The sequence below is a fragment of the Notolabrus celidotus genome, chromosome 21 (genome assembly GCF_009762535.1).
Source record: "Notolabrus celidotus isolate fNotCel1 chromosome 21, fNotCel1.pri, whole genome shotgun sequence".
NCBI lineage: Eukaryota > Metazoa > Chordata > Actinopteri > Labriformes > Labridae > Notolabrus > Notolabrus celidotus.
Genome location: NC_048292.1, coordinates 22,221,708 through 22,249,695, shown reverse-complemented (window position 1 = coordinate 22,249,695; position 27,988 = coordinate 22,221,708). Strand labels below are relative to the sequence as shown.

At 42.9% G+C, this 27,988-nt stretch overlaps 1 protein-coding gene across 5 annotated transcripts; it reads left to right on the top strand.

The window, feature by feature from the left end:
- Positions 1–41: 41 nt before the first annotated feature.
- Positions 42–27,988, top strand: ppp6r2a (protein phosphatase 6, regulatory subunit 2a). 5 transcript variants are annotated; one of them, XM_034673258.1, is made up of 24 exons: positions 42–493; positions 12,986–13,155; positions 14,664–14,918; positions 15,806–15,992; positions 16,076–16,213; positions 16,306–16,371; positions 16,459–16,571; positions 17,161–17,274; positions 17,403–17,529; positions 17,651–17,803; positions 18,402–18,626; positions 18,709–18,773; positions 18,903–19,018; positions 19,108–19,184; positions 19,789–19,869; positions 21,546–21,643; positions 21,848–21,905; positions 22,005–22,132; positions 22,222–22,346; positions 22,432–22,576; positions 23,323–23,411; positions 23,518–23,764; positions 25,589–25,696; positions 26,523–27,988. In XM_034673258.1, the coding sequence occupies exons 3-24, from the start codon at positions 14,692–14,694 to the stop codon at positions 26,569–26,571; spliced, it is 2,736 nt and encodes a 911-aa protein (XP_034529149.1). In that variant the 5' UTR covers positions 42–493; positions 12,986–13,155; positions 14,664–14,691; the 3' UTR covers positions 26,572–27,988. The 5 variants fall into 5 exon arrangements, with proteins under 5 accessions (XP_034529149.1, XP_034529148.1, XP_034529147.1 ...); XM_034673257.1 differs by having other exon boundaries at positions 43–493; positions 23,515–23,764; XM_034673256.1 differs by having other exon boundaries at positions 43–493; positions 19,099–19,184.

The following is a 27,988-nucleotide window of genomic DNA, read 5'->3' as shown; positions in this document are numbered from 1 at the left end:
TCCCCATCATGGTCCACATCCACGATGCTCTGCTGAGCTTAGTCCACTGCCTGGAGTCAATGCTCGTACCCGTCTAGCTCTCTGCGCGCTCCCGTACATGTCGCCATTTTGATTCGAATAATATGACTGAGTTTTTCCTGCTTTGCTTGCTAAACTTAGCCCCGCGTTTGAATTACTTTGTTAGTGAGTACGAATCATTCTGTCTCGTGTGAAAGAACAGTTATTCCTGTTGCTGTTTAGAAGCCATTGTCGCCGGGGAAGTGTGGATTTGATTGACTTTAAAGGCAGATCTGAGTAACGTTAGCTAAGTTGAGCTAGCTAACTGTAGCCTGACCCTTCTTCAAAACAAATCAAGGCTAATGTCTGCTAGCTAACACAGCTAATGTCTGCTAACACGGAGAGCTAGTTAGCTGCAGAGAGACTTAGTCTGCCTGACGGAAAACTCCACCAACACTCTGATACTGACGGGAGGAACAGCAGCTTTCAATCAAAGGTGAGTGTTTGACGGAGACATCGTTACGAGTTTGAACACTGAGCTAACGTGAACTCTGCTGCTGCTTCGACAAAGTTGAACTAAGTTGTTGAAGTTGAAGCTAACTGAGCTGAGGACACGTTCACTGCTGGAGCTAATTAGCTTCGGTGCTAATCAGAGCAAAGGAGGAACTAACATAAACGTTAGCTGGACATTTCCTAACTTCACAACTTGGAGACTTAAAATCACACCTGATAGTATATTAACAAGCTTAAGGTAACAATCGGTCAACTTTGCTGGAGGTGTCTGTTTTAGCTGTGGTGTTACTTAAAGCTGATCAACGTTAACTTCTGTTTTATGTGGTTGCCATCGAGATCAGCCTTTGTAACTTCTGTCGCAGGTAATATATATCATAAAAGACTAAATGTGTGTTATTTTTCCTGTTTTAAAGAAGCTAGTTAACCTGGGTAATGTGTACGATGCAGCCTCTCGGAGTTGTTTGAGGCCAGCAGCGACGGAGCCATACTGAGTGACTAAAATCAGCCAATTTGAACATTTGATCAACATCAACAGAAAGTTCGGCCTCTTTTCTTAACCAACGAGGTGAAAATGACCTTATAGGTTATAATCACTGTGTTGTAAATGTATTAGTTTATTTTATCCTGTGTTATTTGGTCGTGGTGCCTGGAGTTGAAGTAAACAGAAATCTGAGCTCTAACCGCAGGTCAGTTGATGTGCACTTCATGCCAAGGCTACAGGAGCTCAGTTTACATTTCTTAAGCTACACACAAGTGTTTCTCTCATTGTCATAGTCTTAACTAATGAGCAGAGTACTGTAATAATCAATGAAAGTAAAGTACAGTGATGATATTTGACTGTGAGGAGTTTTGAGCTGCCTATGAAACAGACTGTAATCAATACTGATGTGTCTATGTGACTGAGAATAGCAAACAAGACCATCAGTAACATTGATTACTATTACTATAATGTAAATTGTAATGCCTAAATAAACCACTGCAGCAGGGTAAGTGTCAGGTAAGGCAGAGGTTCCCAAAGTGGGGCTCGGGACCATTGACTGTATTAATAATGGACGTATGTGACATCAGCCATCTGTTTCTAAAGCCAATCATTGGCGGGTGCCATATTGGAAATGCTGAACCCAACCTAACTTTTGTCAAGCTAGTGTGAGGTAAAGAGGTGGGCTTTGATCCTCATCACCAACAGCTACAGTGTTCCCACCTGTCACAAGAATGCCTTACAAAAACAAAATAATATGCAATTGGAATATGTTTTCTTTGTTGCCTCAAAAGACAGCTGAAAAGTTTTACCTCTGAGGTGACTGAGCAAGATAAAGGAAGGTAAACACTAATTTGTGCACATAGGTAGTCTAACTTTCTACTTACCAGCTTAATTAATTATCTTACACCTTATTTTTGTTTTATTTTATCTGTTTTCGGATTAATTTATTAGTTTATTATAGCATATAACCACCTCAAGTTACAGTCAGGGTCGTTTGTCTCTGCTGTCTTTTTTTAAGGGGCTGAGAAGTTTAGGAACTCTTTAAGTAAGGATATGAACAGCAGAGAAAGATCCCTCTTTTGTATTTTGCAGGGCTAAGATTTTTGATAAGCGATACATTCGACCGTCAAAGGAAAGTAGGATGAGATTTTAAAAAATAAGCAGAGACGTACGATATACCAGTTTGTCCACAGGGGGCGCCAAAATAAACACTAATTTAAAGTTACAGTAAGGACCTTTAAGAAGAGCTGTTGGAGCTATTTACATTGATTCATACATCTGATTATTTTTACTTTACTTCATTAATTTAAGGTAAATATGGGATTAAGTTTGATGCTTTAGGTATTTATGAATATATATTTCATTACTCACTTTTGTAAGTTGATAGTTTGCACGGGTGACGGAAGAGAGGGACATAGGAGAGCACAAAAACACAACCTATTGTTTGAAAGAAGCCCTTCCAGACTTCTACCAAGTCCATTTGCCTTACGGATCAAGCTTTGAATTGGACTCTACTCTAGCTAACGTACAAAATACTTCACTCAACATTGACTTTTTATACTTTAACTCAGGGGATTGGGACAGAAAGAGGGGTTGAAGAAAGAGATATGACCCCCAAATTATGTAAAAGCATCCTAAGATGATTGCCGAAGTATAACCAACAGGAGACTATTCATTTATGAACAGATCCTGTTGAAAAAACACCTCCAGGTTGAAGTTATTGAATATTTTAGTAGCATCTTTTCCACTTTATAGATGCTCCCTCAGCACTAAGTTACAGCCTGAGAGTTCACAGTATATTGTCCAGCTCACAGGATGGTTCACACTGATTAGTTTTTGGTTTTATCAAAGCAGCGTTTTGCTGACCTGTGAAGGTTGGCCCTTTGAAGGATAGACCTGTGAATGTGTTCCAGCTTTACAAGAGCACTTCTTGTTGTGATTTCTGCATGAGCATGCATGTTCTCCTCCTCTACATCTAGTGCACCTGACCGTCAGGTGGTGGACTTCAGCCAATTAGCTGGCAGTCATGCAGTTTATGAAGAGGTTGTTTCCTTTTTGCTTTCACTTGTTTTTACTCAGTAACCGATGCAGAGAAGTTCAATACTTCTCACAAGTACACCAAAAAGCCACTCAATCACAGACACTTGAGTAAATGTTATTACTTTCCACCTTCTTATGTTCCAAGTTTATCTATTGGTTCACCAATATTTCAGCTGATTATTGATATCTGCCCCATAATTTGGCATTTACTGAATGCAGTAGCTGATTTATCTTTCAGAAACAAACAAGGTTTTGAATGAAAGTTTGTGGTTGCACCAAGCGGCAACCTCCGATCTCAAAATATGAAGCCCATGCGGTTATAAACTGCAATTCATCGAGCATCCACTTGAGGCTGGCTGCAGAAACACCGGAAACCAGATAGACACCCATTCAAAGAGACGATCTTTGACGATCTTTGCAGCGTTAATAAACAGCCTGGTTCAAAAAACAGCTTGGTTCTACGTAGCTAAATTCTCTATCGGCACACACTGTACCGATTCTCTAACACAAAAGTTCAGAAGATATTAATGTTACACGTTTTTGCCCCAATAAGGACATGACTGACTTGACTCTCTGATGGGAACACCTAGCTGTTGGCTAAGAGGCTGAAAACCTGCCTCTTTACGTCACACTATGCCTGGTTGAGTTCAGGAGTTCATGTAGTATCCGTGATGTCACCCATCTGTTTCTGAAGCGCTGTTTTGAAGCCAATCGTTGGTGGGAGCCATATTGGAAATGCTGAACTCAACATAACTACTGTCAAGCTAGTGTGAGGTAAAGAGGCGGGCCTTTAGCCTCCTCGCTAACCGCTACAGGGTGCCTGCCTGTCAATCAAATTAGCCATACCCGTATTTGGGCAACACTTGTAATCTTAATATCTACTGAACCGTTGCGTTAGAAAACAATTAACCCCCGTACAGTGTGTGCCGATAGAGAAATTAGCTACGTAGACCCAAGCAGTTTCTTGAACCAGGCTGTAAACATGATTATTAATGCTGCAAAGATCGTCTTCTTTGAATTGGTGTGTATGTGGTTTCTGGTGTTTCTGCAGCCAGCCTCATATTTTGAGACCAGAGGTTGCTGCTTGGTTGAAAAGAGGCTAAAGTGGTGAATGTGGAGCAGTTTGATTGTTCAGAAAATAATTTGAGTTAATTTAAATTAGAGTTTGTACAATTGAATTTGTGGTTTTAAAATATTATTACAATGTTCATAAATAGTTATTTAATGAAGATTGATTTTGGTCTAGATTGGGAAAAAAAAATTTTTTTAAGAAAGACAGCAGCTCATACTTTCTTAGTGCATTCTTAGTTTTCACAAACAATGGATACAGATGTTTATGAACTTTTATTTATTGATCCATCATTTTAGCATACATAAATGTATTGTTACCTATAACATGTAAAATATCAGGTGATCAAAGTCAACAAGTTCTTGAAAAAACAAACTCTTGTCAACATCCTGTGACTTTTGTACCAAACATTAGAGATGGATATATTCAACTTATCAGTGCATAAAAGTGAATGTAAGCAGCAACACACTGAGCCAAAATGTAGATGTTAGTCATCTGAAGTGTTCAGTTAGAGATTGTTTGATCCTCTATGAGCACATATTCTGTTCAGTATCCAGTACAGCATAAACACTGACTTTCCTTCAGTGTTCATTTAGTCAGAGAGCGCTCGTGTGAAGTGAAGGTGGGACTTCCCTTTGATTTCACTGCCTGCTGAACTTACTTAATTACAGACTGCTGTTGGCTCAGAACATCCACATCTCTGCCCTTTACATGTCATGCCATTGTTCCTCTTTTCAAGGTCTGTGTGCCTGTACACTGTTTTTTGTTGAGGTTGCCTCTGGTGGGTTCTATTTTGGATGTAAAGTCAAGCATTTGCTTTCCTGCTCTGTGTCCACAGGGAGCGTTCAGCGGGGTTATTATTGCACTTGTGTACTCTGTAAATGTATGCCAGATGGACGCTAGTGCTGCTGCTGCTGCTGCTGCTGCTGCTTCACGTACAGAGAGGGGTCCTCCTCAGGAAAATAAAGAAAAGAGAAAAGGAGGAAGCTCTTTAGTTTCCTCCTTCAGTTTTACTTCCACCACCAACAGTCCGTAGAATGTTGCGAAGAGAGACACATTAGTGCCGACACAGCCGCAGATGTAAATGTGATTTGTCACTGCTGGTGTGTTAGGTTGTCTGGATTAGCTGCCACAGTAACCGCACCAGGAACAACAAACCAAACATACTTGCGTAGTCACAAAAGCATCAAATACTTCATCATATTAACCCCCCTCTCATAGTGAGAAGTTAAAAGACGGGTGATGTTGACTTCACCATGTTTATCACTTGTTTATGTTTACAGTTTTTATACTTTAATGCTTTTCTGAATAAAAACCCCACTTAGAGACCGGCCGGGATCTTGTATTGACATTTACATGACTTAACATGCGTTAAAGTGAAACCTTAAGATAACAGTATGCTTGACAGTAGAACTTGAAATGTCTGTCCGTTCAGTAGAATGGGATGTTATACCTGAGGGAGGCAGTTTCACAGCTAGTGTTGTTCATGAAATCCTCACTATCACAGACATCATGCTACACTCTTTTTGAATGAACATTCTGAAGTTGTTTTTGTTCAAAAGTCTTGTGTGGATTTAAAACAGACTGATTTTATGATGGCTGTCTCTTAATAAGCTACATAAACAAATCAGAGTATTAAGATAAGATCAGATAAGATAAGGGAGTCCTTTACCCGTCCCACAACGGGGAAATTCAAGTGTCACAGTAACAAAGTAGACAGTGCAAAAAATATAAAGCAAACAAGAGCCTATAAAATATCAATTATTAGAAAGTTATTAGCAATTAAAATTAAAGAGTCGAAAAAGAAGCATATCTACAATATATATATAAATATATTATTGGTTATAGAGTCTGACCACCGCAGGAAGAAAAGACCTGTCTCTCATAGTTGAAGTGTACCTCTGATGAAAATTACAGACCTCTTTCATCTTTATAAGTGGGAGAACTTGCAAAATCAGTGGCTGACTAAATACTTTTTTGCCCCACTGTATGTATATATATATATATATATATATATATATATATATATATATATATATATATATATATAATATTGGTTATAGAGTCTGACCACCACAGGAAGAAAAGACCTGCGGTATCTCTCCGTGAGACACCATGGGTGAAGAAGTCTGTCACTGAGCGAGTTACTTAGTGTTGTTGTGGTCTCCTGGAGGGGGTGTGACGTGTTGTCCATCAAAGAAGATAGCTTTGCTATCATCCTCCTGTCAGCCACCACCTCCACAGGGTCCAGTGGGCAGCCCAGGACAGAGCTGGCCTTCTTCACCAGTCTGTTCAGCTTCTTCATGTCAGCAGCAGAGATGCTGCTTCCCCAGCAGACCACTCCAAAGAAGATGGCTGATGCCACCACAGAGTCAAAGAAGGACTTCAGAAGAGCCCCCTCCACACAAAAGACCTGAGTCTCCTAAGCAGAAAGAGTCTGCTTTGTCCCTTCTTGTACAGCGCATTTGAGTTGTCTGACCAGTCCAGTTTATTGTTCAGGTGAACACCCAGGTACTTGTAAGATTTCACAATCTCAATGTCCGTTCCCTGGATGTTCACTGGTGTGTGAGGACGGGGCTTGCGTCTTCTGAAATCCACCACCAGCTCTTTGGTCTTTCCTGCGTTGAGCTGGAGGTGGTTTCTCTGGCACCAGACTGCAAAGTCCTGCGTCAGTTCTCTGTACTCCCTGTCGTCCCCATTGGTGATTAGGCCAACAATGGCGGAGTCGTCAGAGAACTTTTGCAGGTAGCAGCTTGCTGTGTTGTGGGTGAAGCCTGCAGTGTAGAGGGTGAACAGGTACTGATACTGTTGGCATTTTAAAGTTTTAAAGTTATAAACAGGGCAACACAAAGCTTGAAGCTTCCACCAAACTGGCTGGCTGCAGTATAGGTCAAAAACTCCGTCTCCCCCATTCATCTGAATGGGGCTGCAGTCAAACTTTAAAAAATAAATACACGTCGTACTAATGTTTCTCACATCCGTCTGCTTTGGTGATATGTAGTTATTTGACTGTTTTGTGTCCAAGGCCTCTTTTTCTTAAAAGTTTCTTTTTCGTTAGTTATTAGAGTTTAAAAAACAGGGTTTTACTTCCGGGTTTGCTTTGATTGACAGCTGCTATAGAGGGAAACTCCATGGGATCTCATGACGCTATGCTGTAGGGCCAAGCGGCAACCTCCGGTCTCAAACGATGAAGCCCATGCGGAAGTGCTATAAACTGCAATACATCGAAAATCCACTTGAGGCTGGCTGCAGAGACACCTGAAACCACATTGACATTAATGGGAAAAAGACGATCTTTGCAGCATTAATAAACATGTTTACAGCCTGGTTCAAAAAACGGCTCTGCAATGCTAATCTCTCTAATGGCACACACTGTACGGGGGGTGAATTTTTTTCTAACGTGACGGTTCAGAAGATATTAAGATTATGAGTTTTGCCCAAATAAGGACATGACTGACGTGACTCCCGGTCGAGAACACATAGCTATTGGCTAGGAAGCTCACACTACGTCACACTCTGCCTCAGTTCCGCATTTCCAATATGGCTGCTGCCGTCGATTTGCTTCAAAACAGCGCTCAGGAACAGATGGGTGACGTCACGGATACTATGTCCATATTTTATACAGTCTATGTGTAGGGCGGGAGGACCAGAGACACATGGATGACATGAGGGCTGAATATGACGCTCTCCATCAGAAGATGGCGCAGGATTTTAACGACCTCCAGCAAAGTGCCTTTGAAAGGGAGAGGGATCTGTTGAATGAGCTGGAGGAGCTGAAAATTCAACTCGGCCTCCATAAACTATGTCAACAAGAGAACCAGGACATGAAGAAGACATACACCATCAGCCAGGAGAGGTTTGCTGCTGAGCTTCAGCTCCAAAACCAAAAGAACAAGGTTCTCCAAGAGGAACGGGAAAGCCTCACAGTTTCATACAATGACCTTAATCAAAGGTATGAAACTGGGATTTCAACTGTCCAACAGCAGGCTGACGTCATCCAGTGTAATGAAGACAGAATGAGGGAGTACCTGCGGGTCATCTCTGAACAGAAGGCTGAACAGGATGCCCTCCAAAAGGAGATAGCAGAGGAGGTCAGCAAGACTGAGAAAGAGGAAGAAGTGCCTTCCCAAATGGAGACCACCAGCTGCCAGGAGGAGACTGAGCCGTGCCAGCAGGAGGAGCCTCTACCTGAGGCATTGACCGCTAAAGTCCAGGAGGAGGCCCAGGAGTCAGAAGAGCAGACATCTGAGGAGGAGACGTCTGACAGACCTGCCATGGTAGGACTTCAACAAGAAGAGGCTGAAGCAGTGAACACCACACAGCATTCATTCTGGAAAAGATTCAGACACGCTCTGGGGTTGAGGAAACCAAAGAGGTGGAAGAAGAAGAAGTCGGTGTCCACAACTCCCCAGCCCCATCCCTCTAACACCTCCTAACCTTCTGACTCCAACTAGCCCTCTTACCAACTGTGGGTTTCCTCCAGGTGTCTCTGGTTTCCCCCACAAAAACTATAACAATTAGCTTTAGTTCATTTGTTCATGAATAAAAACAATAAAAAAAGAACACAATGAGTTTGAGAGTTCATAATTGAGAGAATTCTAAAAAATAAATTCTCTGCATCAATATTTTGTAATAATTCAAAGTGGTACAGTCAATATGATTTATAAATATAGGATGCAAGAGTTAAAAAAGGTCAGATTTTGTAATACAGGTTGCATATTGTACAAACTGCTGGTTTTCAATCACTTTTTAACAACAGGTTGTTTTTGTCATCTGATTTCATCTCAGCATTTCTCTCTTTACATTATGGAATTTCCATATGGATATTTATTGACATTAAACCTTAAGAATTACTAAATAATTAATAATACGTTGTTTCATGTTTGGTTGCACCATTCCGACACAAAGTTTATTTTAACTAGAACATAGTAATGTCCAAACTAACCAAAATATTGCCATGGAAATTACATTTTCACTTGATTGACCAATCAGTGGAAAGTTCTTTTCCCGATGGACTGTTAAGGTGCTGACTCTCAGGCCTGATCGCCTCTGTGTAGACTAATGGCTGAAGATAACTGCTGTTAGCTTCACTTATTCAACTAACAGCAACGTAAGGCCGGAAGCCAGGTCCAGCCCTCAGGATGTTCTTTGCTACCTTTTTTTCACTATTATTTTTTGTTAGCCTTTACCTTGGGACATCACTAGAGGGTAAGCAGCACTCCCAAATCCGGGCATTTGGTCAGGGGACCCAAAAAAACCTTCTTTGAAAAATGATTTCAGCTACATGACGTCAATGCACACATATTAGATTAGATTCAATTTGTTGTCATTGAGCATGTAACAGGTACAAACAAGCAATGAAATATAGGTACTATATTCTATACTATAATTCCTTATCTTAATTGTATATATTACATCTTGTATGATCATATAACAGTTTATCTTGACTTTATTATATAATCTAAGTAGGTAAAATGACGTTTAAATCGGCAAACTAGATCTGCAGGCAGTTTGATTGATTGAACTCACCCAGCATGGCATTTTGGTTTCATCTGACCACATGGTATTCTCCCAATCCTCTTCTGGATCATCCATATGCTCTCTGGCAAACTTCAGACGGGTCTGGACATGTACTGGCTTAAGCAGGGGGACACGCCTGGCGCTGCAGGACTTGAGTCCCTCTCGGCGTAGTGTGTTACTGATGGTAGCCTTTGTTACTTTGGTCCCAGCTCTCTGCAGGTCATTCATCAGGTCCCTCCATGTAGTTCTGGGATTTTTGCTCACCATTCTCATGATCATTTTGATCCCACGGGATGAGATCTTGCGTGGGGCCCCAGATCGAGGGAGATTACCAATGGTCTTGTATGTCTTCCTTTTTCTTACAGTTGCTCCCACAGTTGATTTATTCACACCAACATGCTTGCCTATTGTAGATTCAATCTTCCCAGCCTGGTGCAGGTCCACAATTTTCTTCCTGGTGTCCTTCGACAGCTCTTTGGTCTTGGCCATGGTTGAGTTTGGAGTCTGACTGTTTGAGGCTGTGGACAGGTGTCTTTTATACAGATAATGAGTTCAAACAGGTGCCATTAATACAGGTAACGAATGGAGGACAGAAGAGCTTCTTAAAGAAGAAGTTACAGGTCTGTGAGAGCCAGAAATATCGCTTGTTTGTGGGTGACCAAATACTTATTTTCCACCATAATTTACAAATCAATTCTTTAAGAATCCTACAATGTGATTTCCTGGATTGTTTTTTCTCATTTTGTCTCTCATAGTTGAAGTGTACCTCTGATGAAAATTACAGACCTCTGTCATCTTTCTAAGTGGGAGAACTTGCAAAATCAGTGGCTGACTAAATACTTTTCTGCCCCACTTTATATATATATATATATATATATATATATATATATTATTGGTTATAGAGTCTGACCACCGCAGGAAGAAAAGACCTGCGGTATCTCTCCGTGAGACACCATGGGTGAAGAAATCTGTCACTGAGCGAGCTACTTAGTGTTGTTGTGGTCTCCTGGAGGGGGTGTGACATGTTGTCCATCAAAGAAGATAGCTTTGCTATCATCCTCCTGTCAGCCACCACCTCCACAGGGTCCAGTGGGCAGCCCAAGACAGAGCTGGCCTTCTTCACCACTCTGTTCAGCTTCTTCCTGTCAGCAGCAGAGATGCTGCTTCCCCAGCAGACCACTCCAAAGAAGATGGCTGATGCCACCACAGAGTCAAAGAAGGACTTCAGAAGAGCCCCCTCCACACAAAAGACCTGAGTCTCCTGAGCAGAAAGAGTCTTTGTCCCTTCTTGTACAGTGCATTTGAGTTGTCTGACCAGTCCAGTTTATTGTTCAGGTGAACACCCAGGTACTTGCAAGATTTCACAATCTCAATGTCCGTTCCCTGGATGTTCACTGGTGTGTGAGGACGGGGCTTGCGTCTTCTGAAATCCACCACCAGCTCTTTGGTCTTTCCTGTGTTGAGCTGGAGGTGGTTTCTCTGGCACCAGACTGCAAAGTTCTGGGTCAGTTCTCCATACTCCCTGTCGTCCCCATTGGTGATTAGGCCAACAATGGCGGAGTCGTCAGAGAACTTTTGCAGGTAGCAGCTCGCTGTGTTGTGGGTGAAGTCTGCAGTGTAGAGGGTGAACAGGAACGGAGCCAGAACTGTTCCCTGGGGGGCCCCCGTGCTGCAGACGATGGTGTTGGACTGACACCTCTGGGCCCTCACATACTGCGGACGATCAGTGAGGTAGTCCAGAATCCAGGCCGTGAGGAGGTGATCCACTCCAGAGTGCTCCAACTTGTTCCTCAGAAGCAACGGCTGAATGGTGTTGAAGGCACTTGAGAAATCAAAAAACATGATCCTCACAGTGGCGCCAGCCGTGTCCTCGTCTGGGTGAGAGAGGGCTCTCTGAATGAGGTATATGACAGCGTCATCCACCCTGGTGCCAGGTTGGTAGGCGAACTGCAGCGGGTCCATCGATGGTCTTACCAGGGGTCTAAGGTGACCAAGTAACACGAAGCTTGATTATTTCTGTACATTTGTTTTCGACGTCTGGAGCTGCCGTCAGCGGTAGGTTTCATATGAAGAGTCACGGCACACTGCAGGAACTGACTCTGTTGTGTTTTCCACAGATGAGTGATGCATTTTACTGTTACGGCGTTTATTGACCGCAAGTACTTTTCAAAGGTCCCGGGGCTTTCGGGGGGCAGGGCCTGCAATGCTGAACAGGTCTGATTGGTAGATTAACCGCATTGTTTTTATTCCACCCGCCGTCCACAATAACATCACATACATCTGTGATTCACTTGATTTCTCTTTCTTTCATTTGTTTATATTTGCTCTATCTTTTTTGTATGTGTGTGTACTTTTCAAAAGAGGAAGCTGTGATTCACTTGAACAGCTTGTAACTGCCATATTTAAAGCAATGGGTTGGTGGATCCGTGCAGAGTATTTCTAACCGTTTTAAATTATTTTTTAAAATGTAATTAGCATTACTTTATCTATTTTTATTTTAACTTTATTTGATTTTTTTCTCATTTTTTTGTCTGTGTTGCTGCAACAACCACATTTTCTCCCGGGATCAATAAAACATTATCTTATCGAATTAAAACTTCTTTATTTGATGATAAAATCCAAGCTTGTCTCCCCTTCATCTCCACTCGTCCCTTAAACCCACTAATGGTTGAATCTATTCATTTCTTCAAAGCTGTCTTTACATTAAAGTAACATTGACATACTTGGCAGCCTCACAGCTCTGCATTAACTTTAGTAAAGCAGCATTCAGTAACACACACGTGGTATTATAAGTTGGGCTCTAACCTGCGACTGAAGAGAGCGAGTGAACCTGCTGCCCTGACCTAAGTGAAGTAGAAGCACAGTGTCCTGTTACTGTTGTTGATTAAACTGAAACCTACATTAGAGATACAGACCGCATCACTGTCCTCTCTAACATCATTATCATGAGCCGGCAGGAGAAAGGCACCAAGGTCACATCGTTAGGACTAACAGGAAGCTTGGTGTCCTAACAGATTTGTTTTTAATGTGTTTGCAATGTTGGGTCCATCAGGAATGAAGGTACACATGGATTCTGTACATGGTATTTACATTGAGTTACACATTAACAACATTATACCACAGTCCCTGACAAAGGGTAGATGCACATGTGTGAGGTTTCTTTCCAGGCAGCATACGTTCGTTTTAAAGAGAGAGAGAGAAATAGTTTGCTGTCTTTAAATTTGTTGTTGAACTCGTCTAGCGGTAGATGACACTTCTTTTGAAGCTCGTGCAGATACTATATTATTCCTGAATCTTTCCCTGACTGGATTATATTACCTCTAACAGCTGATTTGTAATCTGTGCGTCCTCTCCTTGTCCTGCAGGTTATGGTGAGCCTCTCAGCGTCTCATCTCCTACAGAGGCCTGCGTTTTAAGAGGAGACCCATGCTGATAAATGCCAGGCCTCGCCACACTCTCTGTCGTCTGCACAAACACAAATGCCTGCCTGCCTGTGGGGGAGGTCTGATTAAAGATATCCACATTTCATCCACTGGTATGTGTGAGCACTTTGCTGTATGACACCTCCATCTTTTTATACTCGTGTAAGCTCACAGCTGCTTTACCTGGACCACAATAATCCAGCTGTAGTCCTGAGTGTGTTCACTGTGGTATTTTGATATAACGTGGCACAAGAGCTGACTGTAGATGTGTTACTTTCCTTATCCAGCTCGAGTGTCTCACATTGTTTTGATTTACCTTCATTTTTCAAACAGAAGAAGGTTTTGTTTATTCCCTGGACTTCATTCAAAGAGTTCAGAGTTATGTTGTAGAAAAGATCACTTCAACAAAGATGGAGGTTATGGAAAGATCTGCTCCCTGCACCCTGCAGCTGACCTTGTGAGCTAACCTCACTGTAGTCATTGCCCTTGCTTCTTGGAGGTTGCAGTATAGCTGAATGCTCACTTTGCATTCTGCAAGCTTTCCCCACTTAGTCCCTCCACTCCAGGCGTCTCCTGGCTGTCTGAAGCTCCTTCTTTGGCGGTTTAAACTAGTAAATGGTTAATGGCAACAAGAAGCATCCATCCATCAGGAAGCTCCTACGGTAGTTTAAGTTGAGTTAAAGCAGTTGGAGGAAAACTGATCTCTGTAAATCATGATCATTGTTCACCACAGGGAGTAGATAAAGTTATAAAGTTTGGATTATTTCCACTCATGAGTGACGTCCGACTGGACATGGATTTGGTGGAAGTCCCATGTAAGAGCTGTCTCTGATCCGCTGTGGTCCGGCTCCGTGCTCTCTTGTTCGTCAACACCCACCGGTTGGTGGCAGAGACGCAGCCAGAACGCAACAGAGCAGATCCAGTGGAAGTTAACACATTGACTAGAATAGAAATCAGATATGGTGCCGTGATGGATCGGAGAAGGACCGGACTTGTGTTTGGTGGAATTTGGCCGTTAGAAAAACTCAGTGGAGTTCATGAACTTTGACCTAATGCCGGTGGCAGCTTCATGTCATAACAGTGTGGCTACACAGACTTAAAGGATTACATGACGTGAGGCCACTGTTAAAGTCACAGTCATAAGTGTATTTGTATGGCATAAACTGTTGTTTGACAAGCATTATAAAATAATAAAACAGGTTGAGAGGAACTGTGAGCAAAGACCAGACCCTTTTAATTTTGATGCAGATTTATCAACAAGATCCAAACAGTCGGACACTTCAAATATTTTTTTTCTACAAGAAATGAATCAGAAAACTTAAATAAAAGCTTGTTGGTCTCCAAGTCAAAACCTGCTTTAAATGCTTTACATGGTTGCAGCATAAACTGGACTCCCCCATCTCAATTTGATTGTGAATAATGTGATTGTTGATCCAGCTCTAATGTATTTAACCCTCTGACTAACATCTTTGTATCAATTTCTCTCTCCTGATTCCCTCCCCGCTGGTTTCCTCTCTTCCTTTTCTGTCCTGTCTTGCTCTCGTTGTTCTTCCCCCCCATGCTCCTCCACTACCTCTGTGTTTGTCTCTCTTGCTCTCCTCTGTTGTCCCTCCGACCTCAGGGCTGTGTCCCCCGTCCCAGCGGCCACCATGTTTTGGAAGTTCGACCTGCACACCACCTCCCACATCGACCAGCTGCTGGACAGGGAGGACGTGACGCTGAGAGAGCTGATGGAAGAGGATGACGTCCTCCAGGAGTGTAAGGCCCAGAACCGTCGGCTTCTCCTGTTCCTCTCCCAGGACCACTGCATGCAGGAGCTGGTCAGCCTCATCACCACAGAGCCGCCCGCCGACCTGGAGGAGAAGAGTCGCTTTAAGTGAGTCTTTGGACACGATGACGGAGAATTTAGAGATGTTCATGTGAATGGTGAAACGTCCAGTATAGAGCTTATGGAGTTCTCAAGAGTTAGATTTTTGTCAGATAATCAAAATGATACTCCCAGGCCAAATACAAAGCTAATCTTTGGAGAGATAACTTTCTTAATGTGTCAGACTTTTGCTCTCCATCATTCCAACATGCAGCCTTGATGTTTGCATGAATCATTCCCCAGAAGACATCAGATGCATTCACCTGATCTCTGCTTGATACAGTGAATGTTTACTGGTTATGACATGTCAATTATGAAACTGCCAGACAGACGTACAAGGAAAGTCTGCCACCAGTCTCAGCTCACTGGCTCGCACTTCCTTCTGTGGTGGAAATCTGGAAATGATAGACTCAAACAACAACGGTTTGTCTTTGTGAGCTTTATTCCGGCCTTCAGTAAGCTTTGCAAAGCGGTCAGATGGCAGAGTGATCTAACAACCGAGACAAGGTCTGCTCAACTGACCCAGAGTGAAGATACAACACGTTACTTATCCTCTTCAGAGAATAATATTAACACATCATTAAGCATCTTCAAAGAACTGTGAGACAAACAAGAGAGTTTCTTATCACCTCTTGCTTCCTGGTCACCTTCCTGACTTCTCACCTTATGGTCTGCTCCTCAGCCATGGGAACAGATAACAATATGCAAATCACAGGAGGTTTGGTATGTGTGAATGTTTCTAGCTTCTGATCAAAGCAAGAACAACATACTATCATGTCTGTATTTTTCCCACCACACTTCCTTCCTCTAAGTTCAGATGATCAGAAAGATTTCCACATCTTTAATATAAAGGACCGGACTCTTTCTAATTGTCATCCTGTGCTGTTTTTTAACAGGTTTCCCAACATTGCTTGTGAGCTCCTCACATCAGATGTGTCATTAATAAATGATAAACTGGGTGCAGACGACTCTCTCCTCGAGATGCTTTATCACTTCTTGGAGCAGGACCCACCACTCAACCCACTACTGGCCAGCTTCTTCAGCAAAACCATTGGCAATCTCATCGCCAGAAAAACTGAACAGGTGAACTGTCAGTTATTGCTTTGTAACTTTTATTTAATCAAGAAGAAGCTTTGTAGACTAAATTATCATCACTTTGTTTCCAGGTGATCACCTTCCTAAAGAAAAAGGAAGGATTCATCGGTCTAGTGCTGAAACACATTGACGCCTCGGCCATGATGGACCTGCTGCTTCGCCTCATCAGCTGTGTGGAGCCTGCTCCCTTGAGGCAGGAGGTCCTCCATGTAAGATGTCTTCATATGACTTTGTGTACTTGTACATGAGTGTACTAGTGTCTTTAAATGATATAACACTGTGAATGTGTTTCTCCCTGAAGTGGCTAAACGAGGAGAAGTTGGTACAAAGACTCACAGAGCTCATCCATACAGGCAAAGATGAGGAGGTGAGGATCAGAGCTGTCACTGTGTCACATGGAGGAGCTGTTACTCTGAATATCTTTTTATTAACTATGAGTTTTTCACTCTTTCAGAGACAATCAAATGCATCCCAAACACTCTGTGACATCATCCGCCTTAGTCGAGACCAGGCCAATCAGATGCAGGAGAATATGGAGGCCGACCCACTATTGGCTGTACTAGAGTCGTAAGTTTACTCTTTAGATTGAGTGTCTTGGATGAAAGTGTAAACAGTAAAACCAAAACAAAGTGAGTTCTTAACTTGTACCTTTTCTCTTTATTAACCCTCATGTAAGTGGAAGCATTCAGCTGCATAAAATACCCCCTCCGAAATGTTTACAGGAATGCGTTTTAACAGCCAAAAACAACATCAGAGACTGTCACATGCACATCATATCAGAGACCAGCTCCTGTTTTAAGCTGCAAACAAAACCACAAACACACTCTTTCATTTCTACATGGATCTGCCGACGTGTCCACACAGGCAGAGTCAGTAAACAAACTAACTCTGCCCTAGCTGTTCATTAATGGCAAATTTCCCACTTTTGGATTAAAGAGTGTTTCAGGAACCCCTCAGGTTAAAGTGTGCACAAACATTCGCTGGCCCAGCCTGTTTGAAAAGTTGGAGTTTGTGTCCATGATGATGCTTCCTCTGTGTTCATCATGATTTCATCCTCATGAGCTGAAGAAGAGGAATGGAGGACCTGTGAGCTGCCTGATAGAGAACTCCTCTTCTGTTTTTAAAATGTGTCACTTTAAACATCTTTGTCTTACAGGCAGGAAAGTGTAGCAGGGCTCGTCAAGAACATGTTCGAGGGGGAGAGGAACGAGGCCTCCATTGTTAATGGAACTCAAGTGCTACTTACCTTACTGGAGACCAGGAGGTCTGGGTGAGTCCTCTTTGTTCTTAATGTTACGTTTTTAACTCCTTAAAGGAATCAGGAGCGTAGCAAACACAGATATTTTTTAACGTTTAAAGTCCACTAACCCTCCTGTTTCTGTCTGCTGGTGTCTCCAGGTTGGAAGGGCTGATGGATCTGTATTCTCAGGGTTTTGAAAGGTCTTACACTGTCAACAGCAGTATTTTAAATGCCATTGAGCCCCATTTAAAGGACTTCCAGCAGCTTCTTCTGGATCCCCCCAAGGTAAACCCACAGAGCCTTCATGAAGCATGTTTTAACCCTCCTTCTTAGGCTGAATGAGCATATTTTCTGTTCTGCTGGACTGTTTTCTGATACGACCTGGTTTTTGTTCTTCCTTCAACAGAAAAGTGCAATATTGACGACCGTTGGCGTTCTGGAGCAGCCACTGGGGAACGCTCGCCTTCACGTAGCCCGGCTGGTGGCCGCCCTGCTGCAGACCAATGCCCCCAGCATCTGCCAGGAGCTCTGCAATCTTGCCACCATGGACCTACTACTGGTGAGCTTAACCTGGACATCTGAACTCTGCAGCTCCTCACTCTGACTTGTTTTACTGCAGTTTGATTTAACTGCACTCCTGGTCAGAGTGTTTTTAAAAGATGCTTTGTCTGAAAAAAGTTGCATCAGATTTCCACATGTTTGTTTTGAGGCCAGGGAGCTCTGATTACCGTATCACACCACCCAATCAAAGGGCATTGACTGACTCATGTGGAGCAGGTTCATATAAGAGCATATGATTGTTTATAGACGTCCCCTCCTGCCCCAGTTTAACAACACAGCAGCTCTAGAGAAGTCATTTCTGGTCAAGATGTTACACACACACTTTATTTTTATTAAATAAGGGCATGATTAGGGGGCAGAGAAATGTGAGAAATACTCAGAGATGGACTTCTACTTTTGGAGAGATCTTGACAGCTGCTAGTAGTCAAATAAATACACCCCGATAAAATGATAAATAAGACATTTCTTTCAGAAAACAACAAGCTACTAACGTGTACTTGTTGTGAAAGATTAAGCGTCTGATTTATGGAGCATCTCTACGTCACCCTCACACTTCTCTGCTACGTCTCTCCCTCCCTCCCTCTCTCTCTGAACAGGATCTGTTCTTCAAATACTCCTGGAATAACTTTTTGCACTTCCAAGTGGAGCTCTGCGTAGCGGCTATCCTGAACCATCCATCCTCGGACGAGCGGCCCAGCCCAGGCCTCCAAAACCATGACGGAAATCCTGCAGCAACCAACTCGGAGGTGCCAGGGGAGGCAGTGGAGACAGGCCGGACCAGTGACCCACAGACCTCCATCCACAACGCCCTCGTGGCACATGTAGGTGTTGTTCTTAACTCAGAGCTCTCTCTTCTTTTTTTGTAAGCAAGATTTTGATGCATCCTCTGTGTTGAACCCTCAGCTCTTTCAGAAGTGTCAATTGGTACAGAGGATCCTTGATGCCTGGGAGGAGAATGATAAAATACAGTAAGAGTCTCACTATGTACTCAAACTCAGAAAGTTCTCCTTCTCCAGATTATTCTGTTCATGATCAGACTCTGAAGTGAAGTAAACTGAATTTAGACGTTAACTGAAGTGTGTTTATGTCAATCTCAGAGCTGAGGGTGGCACCAGGAGAGGAAACATGGGCCACCTGACCAGAATCTCCAACATGGTGGTTCAGAACCTGGAGAAAGGACCAGTACAGGCCCAGATCACCGACCTCATCAAAGGTATAGTGGTTCGTCTGGTACCACAAAAAGTCACCATATTTAATAAAGTCGGATAAAAATTTGCATAACTGCTCTTCCAGAGCTTCCAGAGGACTGCAGAGGTCGCTGGGAGAGCTTTGTAGATGAGACCCTGCGAGAGACTAACAGGAGGAACACCGTGGAGCTGGTACGAGACTCTTCAGAAGCACTCTGCATCGTTCACACGTGTAGATCTCGCTTGACTCCTTCTTCTTCTTCTCTCCTTATTCTAGCGTTCTGTGTTTAGAGCAGCCAGTCAGTCAGGACAGGAGCAGGCAGACTGGCATTGTGTCAGCCCAAACGCCACCAACATCCCTTTTTTTGTTTAATAAAACCAGAATCTGAGCAACAAGAATCAGAAGTGTTGTTTTGATTAACAAAGAGAGACAGTGGTCCTTGTTTCACTCAGCGTGTTAGAAGCAGGGCCGCAGACGGGAGCTGAACAGCATGTTTACAATGGTTAATGTAATGTTGCTCTCGGAGGAGAGGAGCTTATTCTATTATTAGAAAGATTAGAGACAAAGATACTTTTAGTTTTCATGCCCCGAGAGATGAAATCAGCGTGACAGTTACTGTAGGATGAGAGACAGTCTGCTCTCTGTGTCGAAATCTTGAATTTACAGATAAACATGCTACACATTGTGTCTGTATCATAAATACTAAATGTCATGTTCCACATCTCTCCAAAGAGGCTGCTGAGGATCTGTGGTATGTTTTTAAAGTCTGTAAAACTTCTGCTCTGTGTCGTGCAGGTGAGCACTCACAACATGCACTCATCCAGTGAGGACGACGACATGGAGAGCCCCTTCCCCAACGACCTGTCTCTCCAACAGGTAGGACACAAGCCATCGCAGTGCAGTTAGCCTAGCGGTCTAAGCACGTACCCCGTGTACGGAAACTATAGTCCTCTTTGCAGTGCTCACAGTTTCAACTCCCACTTGCTGCACGTCTTGCCTCGCTCTCTACTCCCCACATTTCCTGTCTTGCTCCAACGAAGGCAAAAATGCTCAAAAACACCACTTAATAAAGGATAGATGCAATCATGGGAACAAAGGAGCCTCTAATAAACTGGTCTCCATATTTCTGAATCATGCTCTGCACGACTCAGAAATGTCTGTAGAGTAGGAAGTGATTGTTCATGATGACTCTGAACACAGATGTTTCTCAGTCTGATGTTTTCCCTGTAAGGCCCCAACTCAACTACACTTCAGCACTCGATCTAAGTCTTTGTTTGAGTCACCTCAGATTTGTTTTCAGCTTAGTCCTTTAATCAGGTGTGAGATTTTTAAATCTGATGTCTGGATCTGAAGCTGTCAGAGAAACAAGCAGAGCAGCAGCTCAGCTGTCAGCCTCTTAACACTGTAAAGCCTGACCATCAAATAATTGCCAGAACATTCTAATTATTTTAAAATGGAGAATTTATTGGACCCTCTGACGAAAAAAAAAAGAAAAAGGAATTAAATAGCAATTTTCATATATAAGTTTTAATTCACATCATATTTGATAAATCAGGCATTTTGGTGCAATTTCTTTTGCTCAAAGTTACTTCTTTTTTAAACAAACTAAAACATATAAAAAAACCAAAATGTATCCTATTAAACTTTGAGTTTCATTCAAATTTTTCCCAAAGTAATTTCAAACCTAGAATTAATTTCTCCCATCTTGCACAACAACGTCAAACATATTTTGTATCTGCTACACAACAAAAAAAAAACTAATTTATTGTATATTTCTTCTCTGAATTGTAAAATTTTTAGTGGAAATCAATGAGCAAAAGACAATTGTTTACTATGGAGCCATTGTAACATTCAACCAGTCATCATTCATCATGATACAGCAGGTTGCATATATAGGAATACAATATACATTATAAATATCTGAATTTCTACTCCAAATATACCAAATTATGTCATTTAAACATGTTCTTAAATGACAAAAAATACTCTATGTTGCTTTATGGAATACATAATGTATGAAATTTAATAAAATGATGATTGGCAGATCTGTAAAGAAATGTCCTTACATACCTGCTGTATCAATTTAAATACACACTTTCAACACGATTTGACTATAAATTAAGTTATGAAATATTACTAAGTTTTACATTGCATCAATCCAGTAAATATTCCTCTTGAAGTTTCAGTAAAAAGTTCTTTTCAGATATGAAATGCTGGGCATTATAGGGTTAAAACCTAATGAAAACACTGACTTTTAAAGGAAGCTGCTGTTCAACGTTTTATTTAGCATGTTTCTGAAAGACGGAGACACCTTCAACTTCTAGTGAAAATAAATCATGATAAACATTTACAGGAGAAAAACTGAGCTGTAGCTTAAGACTTCAGCATATTCCAACATATTTTTGACAAACTGTGAATCACCCTGTTGTCTTCATAGAAACATATGACTCTTATGCATCAGTGTCACTCATCAACTCTTCTTTCTCAATGATGCCACCGTACGTCTCCTCTTCCTCCTCCTCATTTAAACCCACCTCTCTTTTCCCCTCCAGGCCTTCTCAGACTATCAGATCCAACAGATGACCGCTAATTTTGTGGATCAGTTTGGGTTCAATGATGAGGAGTTCAGCGAGCATGACGAAAATATCAAGTAGGTGGTGAAAGTCTGGACACGTTTCCCTCTCAGAGAAATGAAACTTCTTCAAGCACCAAAAACCTCTACTATTATTGATCTGTTTCGTGATATTTTAAAGCTTCAGGATGGATGACTTAGGTTTCTCTGTCATCCCTGAAACATTCTCCTCACATGCTGAGTGTTTGCTTTTCATTTAACTTCTTTCTTCTCTCTCCTCAGCGCTACTTTTGACAGAATCGCCGAAATAAACTTCAATCTAGATGCTGATGATAATAGTGTAAGTGTTTGTGTTGGACTCTCATACGTCATCATTTGTCATGAGGTGATGGGTGTCTGTGCTGCTCCTGTGAATTAACGGAGGCGTGTTTGTTCTCAGGCCAACGCGGCTGCTTTTGACGCCTGCTGTAAAGAGAGGATACGCCCGTTTGACGACGCTGAAGAAGAAGAGGACATTTGGGAGGAGAAGGAGATGAACTATGCAACACAAGTCAAATCCAGAACACGGTAAACCTGAAGGCTTTGGATCTTTGTGTCCTCTCTTTGTTAACCTGTGTCTCTCATTATAAACGTCCGTCCTCATCGCTCTGTTTCAGGTTTGGAGTCACCCAGACCTCAGACGGAAGCTCCAGAGGCAGCTTGGAGAATGGAGGCAGAGAGCGGGACCACAGATCTGAGTCTGACGATGACGAGGACTCTGAACAGAACACATCAGAATCAGGTGAGTGAGAGACCACACGTACGACAGACAGACGTTAACTGAGTCGGACTCCTCTCTGAATGGAAGAGTCTGCTCCTGTTTTCAGGTCCCGGCTGGACGGCAAACTTCAGGGACTCGAGAGGGACTGCAGCATCCCAGACCCCAGCAGGGTGGGAGAGCTCGACCGGAGGCGGAGGAGAGATGCAGGGAAGCGGCTGGGCCAACTTCACTGAGTTCCAGCCTTTCTCTGGGTGAGGAGCAAACTCGCGTCTCCAAACTGAATCAGTCATAGCTGTAACTAGTCCAACAAACGTCAATATATATGAGTCTGAACTTCAGGTACTGTCTTCAGCTGAGACCAGGTAGAACTAAGAAAATAACAAACTCAACGTTTTGGAGCGTCAGAGGCGACGTAATGAGCTCTGACCTCTGATGCGCAGTCACTCAGATGCTTTTAGACTCAGTTTGTTCACAAAACATAAAAACGCTGCATCATCACTAACTACAAAGACATGAGTCGGCATTCATGTTGTTGCTGTTGTAAAGAAGATGAGGTGGAATGTTAAGTTGTGAGAGGATTCTGGTTCATGTTTCTTTAACATTTGTGGTAATTGTTTTACTTATTGATCTTATTGAAACAGAAAAACTTCAGGAGGATTCTTGTAAGACCAGAACTTTAACTAAACTGTTCTATTATCAACAAAGACCCAACATCAAGACAAGATAAGATCCAGTCCCATCTTACAGACAGGACTCAGTCTGATCTCATCTAAATCCACCATGAGCAGAGCACTTTGCAGCATTTAGCAAGTTACATGGGCAAGGACAAACTTCCTTTAACAGGCAGAAACCTCCAGCAGGACCAGACTAATGTTAGACAAACATCTGCTGAGACTGAGTTGGGATTTGATGATCCAAACAGATAATTAATGGGTCATAAAAAAAGAGGACCATGTCAACCTCTGTCATTCTTTTCTTCCTCCATGATCTGGTTCAGTACGGAGACTGAGCCCAGGTGCAGCTCTCCTGTGGAATCTGCTGGTAGTGACTCTGATAAACAAGCCAAACAAAACCACGAGAAGAGCGGTGAGTGAGACCTAAACCCTCTGAACACCTCTTCACTTCACTTCTTTTAATATGTGACATGAAGAACAAACTGAATCCTCTCTTGTGTCTGTTCTTGTATCAGCAGACGGAAGTGCCTCCTCTGGTGCTTGGCCGGTAGGAGAGGGGAAGAAGGCTCCTCTCGTGGCCTCGGACAGCAGCTCCTCCGGGGGATCAGACAGCGAGGAGGAGAAAGGAGAGAAAGGAGAGAAAAGAGAGAAAGGAGAGAAAGGAGATAAAAATGCTGCAGCAGCTATCACCTCCGAAACCCCCGCCTCCCCTGCCGCCCCTGTCTCCCCCGCTGCCCCCGCCAACAAGACAGCTGACCTCAAAAGGTTTGCATCTTAAAGTCCAGATCCTCTGACCGGTCCACTCTGCAGCCATACACACAGAGAGAGGGGACGTGTTTAGAAGCTTCTATATTTGAAACATAATGACCACATTGGGATAATCATAGAGAGGAGCAGAAATGAAGGCACTCATGGAGTTTTCCTTTTTAAGTAAAGTATGACGGGGAGCTCCTCTGGACCTCTGCAGAGACCAGAACTTAGAACGCAGAAATAAAGAGCTTCATGACAGAGACACGGTTCAGAAAGGACGACAGATACACAAGGAGATATTAAAGGTGCATTTCGACCAAGCGCTCCGGGGTCTTTTAGTCCCCAGAACTACTTTACCATGGAACTAAAAGGTTCCTGTGCCCCCATTGTTGTCTGCGTTTCGATTGCGGGCTGAAGTCCCGGGTAGATTGTGTAAATCAGGCCAGTGACGTATGGAGAGAAACAAAGTAAATGCACTACACCACCAGACCAGTAGAGGGCAGTAATATAGAAGCAGACGGACAGGCAGGTATCATTATGAGCAACACAACAGTTAGCCTGTTAGCATGGAAGAGACTCAGATCGCGCTGTTTTAGATGGTGCTATATTTCATCACAGATGGATTCACTGAATCAACACACGTGAGAGGAGATAAGCGCGAGTAGCAAAGACGTTTCAACACGGCTTTAAAATCCTTTTAACTCAAAAAGCCATGGCAGAGATCGACCGGTGTTTTGGTTTAAACTGCGACCCTGTTAACTGGAGACTTTCAGCCGGATGCGTCCCTCATAAACGTCTTTAGACGATCATTAAATATCTGATGAGGATATTTTGAAATCTTAATAAAAACTAAACTAGTTTGCATTCCCAGGAACTCCTTCTGTGTTTCAACAGCTTTGTAAACTCCACAAACACTGATACGTTCAGCTGAAGGTCTCCAGTTTACAGGGTCACTTTTAAAACCATAACACCGGAGAAACATTCACAGTGGGTTTAGAGAAGACTACTGTTACAAGCTGCTAAATCAAGAGAATCACAGCTTCTTCTTTTGAAAAGTACACACACACACACACAAAAACTAATGAAAGAAAGAGAAATCAAGTGAATCACAGATGTGTGTGGTGTCATTGTGGACGGCGGGTGGAATAAACACACTGCGGTTAATCTACCAATCAGACACATTGAGCATTGCAGGCCCTGCCCCCCGAAAGTCCTGGGACCTTTGAAAAGTACTACGCCCCCAGCAGGGGCTTTTCAGGGGTGAGATTAACTACCCCTGAACTAAATTTAGACCCTGGGTCCTCCGCTCGAAACGCACGTAGTTCAGGGGTAAAGTTCCTGCGGTTAAAAGACACCTTTAGAAAATGAAGAAGATTGAGGTTAGCTTAGAGAGTTTTAACATTTAAGGAAATAAATTTAAGATTGAAAGATGATTTGGAGAAGAAAATAGAAGATGCAGAAGAAGACATATCTGATTTTAACCTCCTCTTCATCATCGTCTTGTTTCTGTCATACCTCAGATCTGTTTCATAACCAATGAAAACTCCTCACAGGAGTCTGAGCCCAGAATAGAATGAGCAGAGAGGTCAAAGATCAACTCCAGAACAAAGAGAAGACTTCAGTGGGAAGGGAGGAAGTGTCGGTGAACGGACCTGTACACACACTGCTACAGGAGCAGTAATGACTAACTGTGTATGTATGTGTGTGTGTGTGTGTGTGTGTGTGTGTGTGTGTGTGTGTGTGTGTGTGTGTGTGTGTGTGTGTGTGTGTGTGTGTGTGTGTGTGTGTGTGTGTGTGTGTGTGTGTGTGTGTGTGTGTGTGTGTGTCCGTGTCCTGCAGCGAGGAGAGTCCGGTGTCTCTAGAGAAGCTCTCTCTGTCAGATCCTCCTAAAGCGTCGGAGCAGACACCTGCTGACGACTCACCTGTAGCTCCACAGACTGACAGGAAGTGAGTGATGCTTTTAAAACTCTTATCACACTTTGTTTTTCTTCTCTTTGCTGTGATTTAAAATGTCTTCTTTTAACCTTTTGTTTGTTTTGAAACTTGTTGCTTTGCTCTTACTGCCATATTCCACCAGAGCCGTCTCCGGTCCATCTCCGATCTGTCACAGCACCAGATCTGATAGGTTTCTATTCTAGTCATGTGTTAACTTCCACTGGATCCGCTCCGTTGCGTTGAGACTGCGTCTCTGATCCGGCAGGTCGGAGCCCTCCCGATCAGATACACAAGACTTCTATTTTTGCCGAATGCCGGAGCACGACGCATCAATCTCAACAGAGCAGATGGAGCGGGACAGGAAGTCAGGCACCAAAACAAAATGAAAACATCCGGTTAATTTTCAGAATAAAACATTCTGTGTTATCACCAGATCCTATTTCACTTAACTACAACAACAAACTGTCATGATGAGCGGAGCCAGGCCTGGAGTCAACAGGTCAGAGGTTTTCAGAGGACCAGAAAGACAACATGGATGAGGAGAGGAGGAGGAGAATCCTCGATTCAGTGATTACAGCGGGGAAACCTCGGTCACATGACTCCAGCTGTCCGGCGGTCCTGCTCCATGCTGTGCTCTAAAAACCCAACCGGTGGGTGTTGACGGACGAGAGAGCACGGAGCAGGACTGCAGCAGATTGGAGACAGACCGGACACAGATCTGGTGGAAGTCCCTTGTTACTCTCTGCGGCGTAAAGCTTTTGTCTCTGAACCCTCACACAGTTAAAGTGTGTGTGTGTGTGTGTGTGTGTGTGACTGTGTCCTCTTGTTCCCCTCACAGAGAGGAAATGCCCCCGCCCCAGGAAGTGTCGGTGAACGGGCCGGTCTGAGCGCGTGCAGACTGCTCACAGCCACCTGTGACGGTGCGGCGGACTGTCAGCCTCCTCCAGAGTGACTCCCCTAAAATAACCTCACTGCATACGGTGTTTTTTACTGAATCACTCTGCCATGTTATTGGACCTGGACACTGCCAATCAACACCAATAATGAGGCGGCGGAACATGTAAAAAAAAACAACAAAATTATGAAAAATGAGAAACCAACCAATCCGACAGACGGAGCGGAGGAGTGCCGAGGATCATCTTCAAAGCCTTGTTTCCGATGTTGCACATGATGAAAAGGTGCGGTTTTAATGTAGCAGCGACAGAATCCGAGGGGTAACATCGTCATTATTATTTTTTTATGTCCTGAAAGATTTCTCCGACCTGCTCCCAGCTGTTGGAATCCCGTTGTTTGGGATTTTTTACATCCTCACCCCTGAATGGATAGCACAGGCTAACTTTTAACGATGCCTCAACAATAAATACCTTTTTTTTTCTTTTTTTTTGACAGCATTTTTTTTGTCTTCGAGCTTAAAGAAAAAGCACTTATGCAGCCATTTACTGTACATTATAGCACAATGTAAGTGTTCGACCCTCATCTCTGCTGGCTGTCTTATCTGTCCTCTCACCACGTCGAGGTTTTTATCCCTTTCTTTTCTTTCTTTGGTTGCTGTTGATGAAACATGTCGTTGTCACCAGGTTTCTGAATGTTTGAAGTGCTTCAGGAGGGCCCGTCTAAAAGAGGAAGAGGAGGAGGAGGAGGAGGAAGAGGAGGTCGATGAACAGAGCTCTAATAGTATTACTGTCTTTTTGCTCATGTGCAATAATGTCAATTAGTTATTTAAAAGATGAAATTCAACATTTATTTCTTTCGGATCAATCGAGCGTCACATTCGGTCGTAGCTTTGGGAAAACAAATCTGGATATAATCTCTCTGATTTCAATCTGATCTCTTTGTTTGTTGTTTTTTCTTTTAGTGCATGTATAACCGGTTCTCTGTTGACCTAGCTAGTGAGCTAAGACCTTCTGATTGTAATGACTTTAAGTTCTTATTGCTATTCCCCTTAAATCAACCAAACATTATCTACCTATATACCAATATTATCTACATTTAAAAGTAATTTTACAAGCAATCTTGAGATTACTCTTGTCGTCTGTTCCTTTTCTCTCTCTCCGCTGAGCACTTACTCACAGGGCGAGAGCGGCATCTGGTTAGAGTGACGCTGTATGTTTCTTTTTTTTTTTTAAAGTTTAATTTTATTTCTTTCTGAGCAGCAGGATTTGAACGAGGACAGGTCCGGGCTCTGCAGAGCTCCGGGCCTCTTTGGTGTACTTAAATCATTTGACAGCGATCAGGTTCTACGATCATTGTTAAACAAAAAAAAATGAAATTAAAAGTGTCTGGTTGACCACATTAATACCAAAA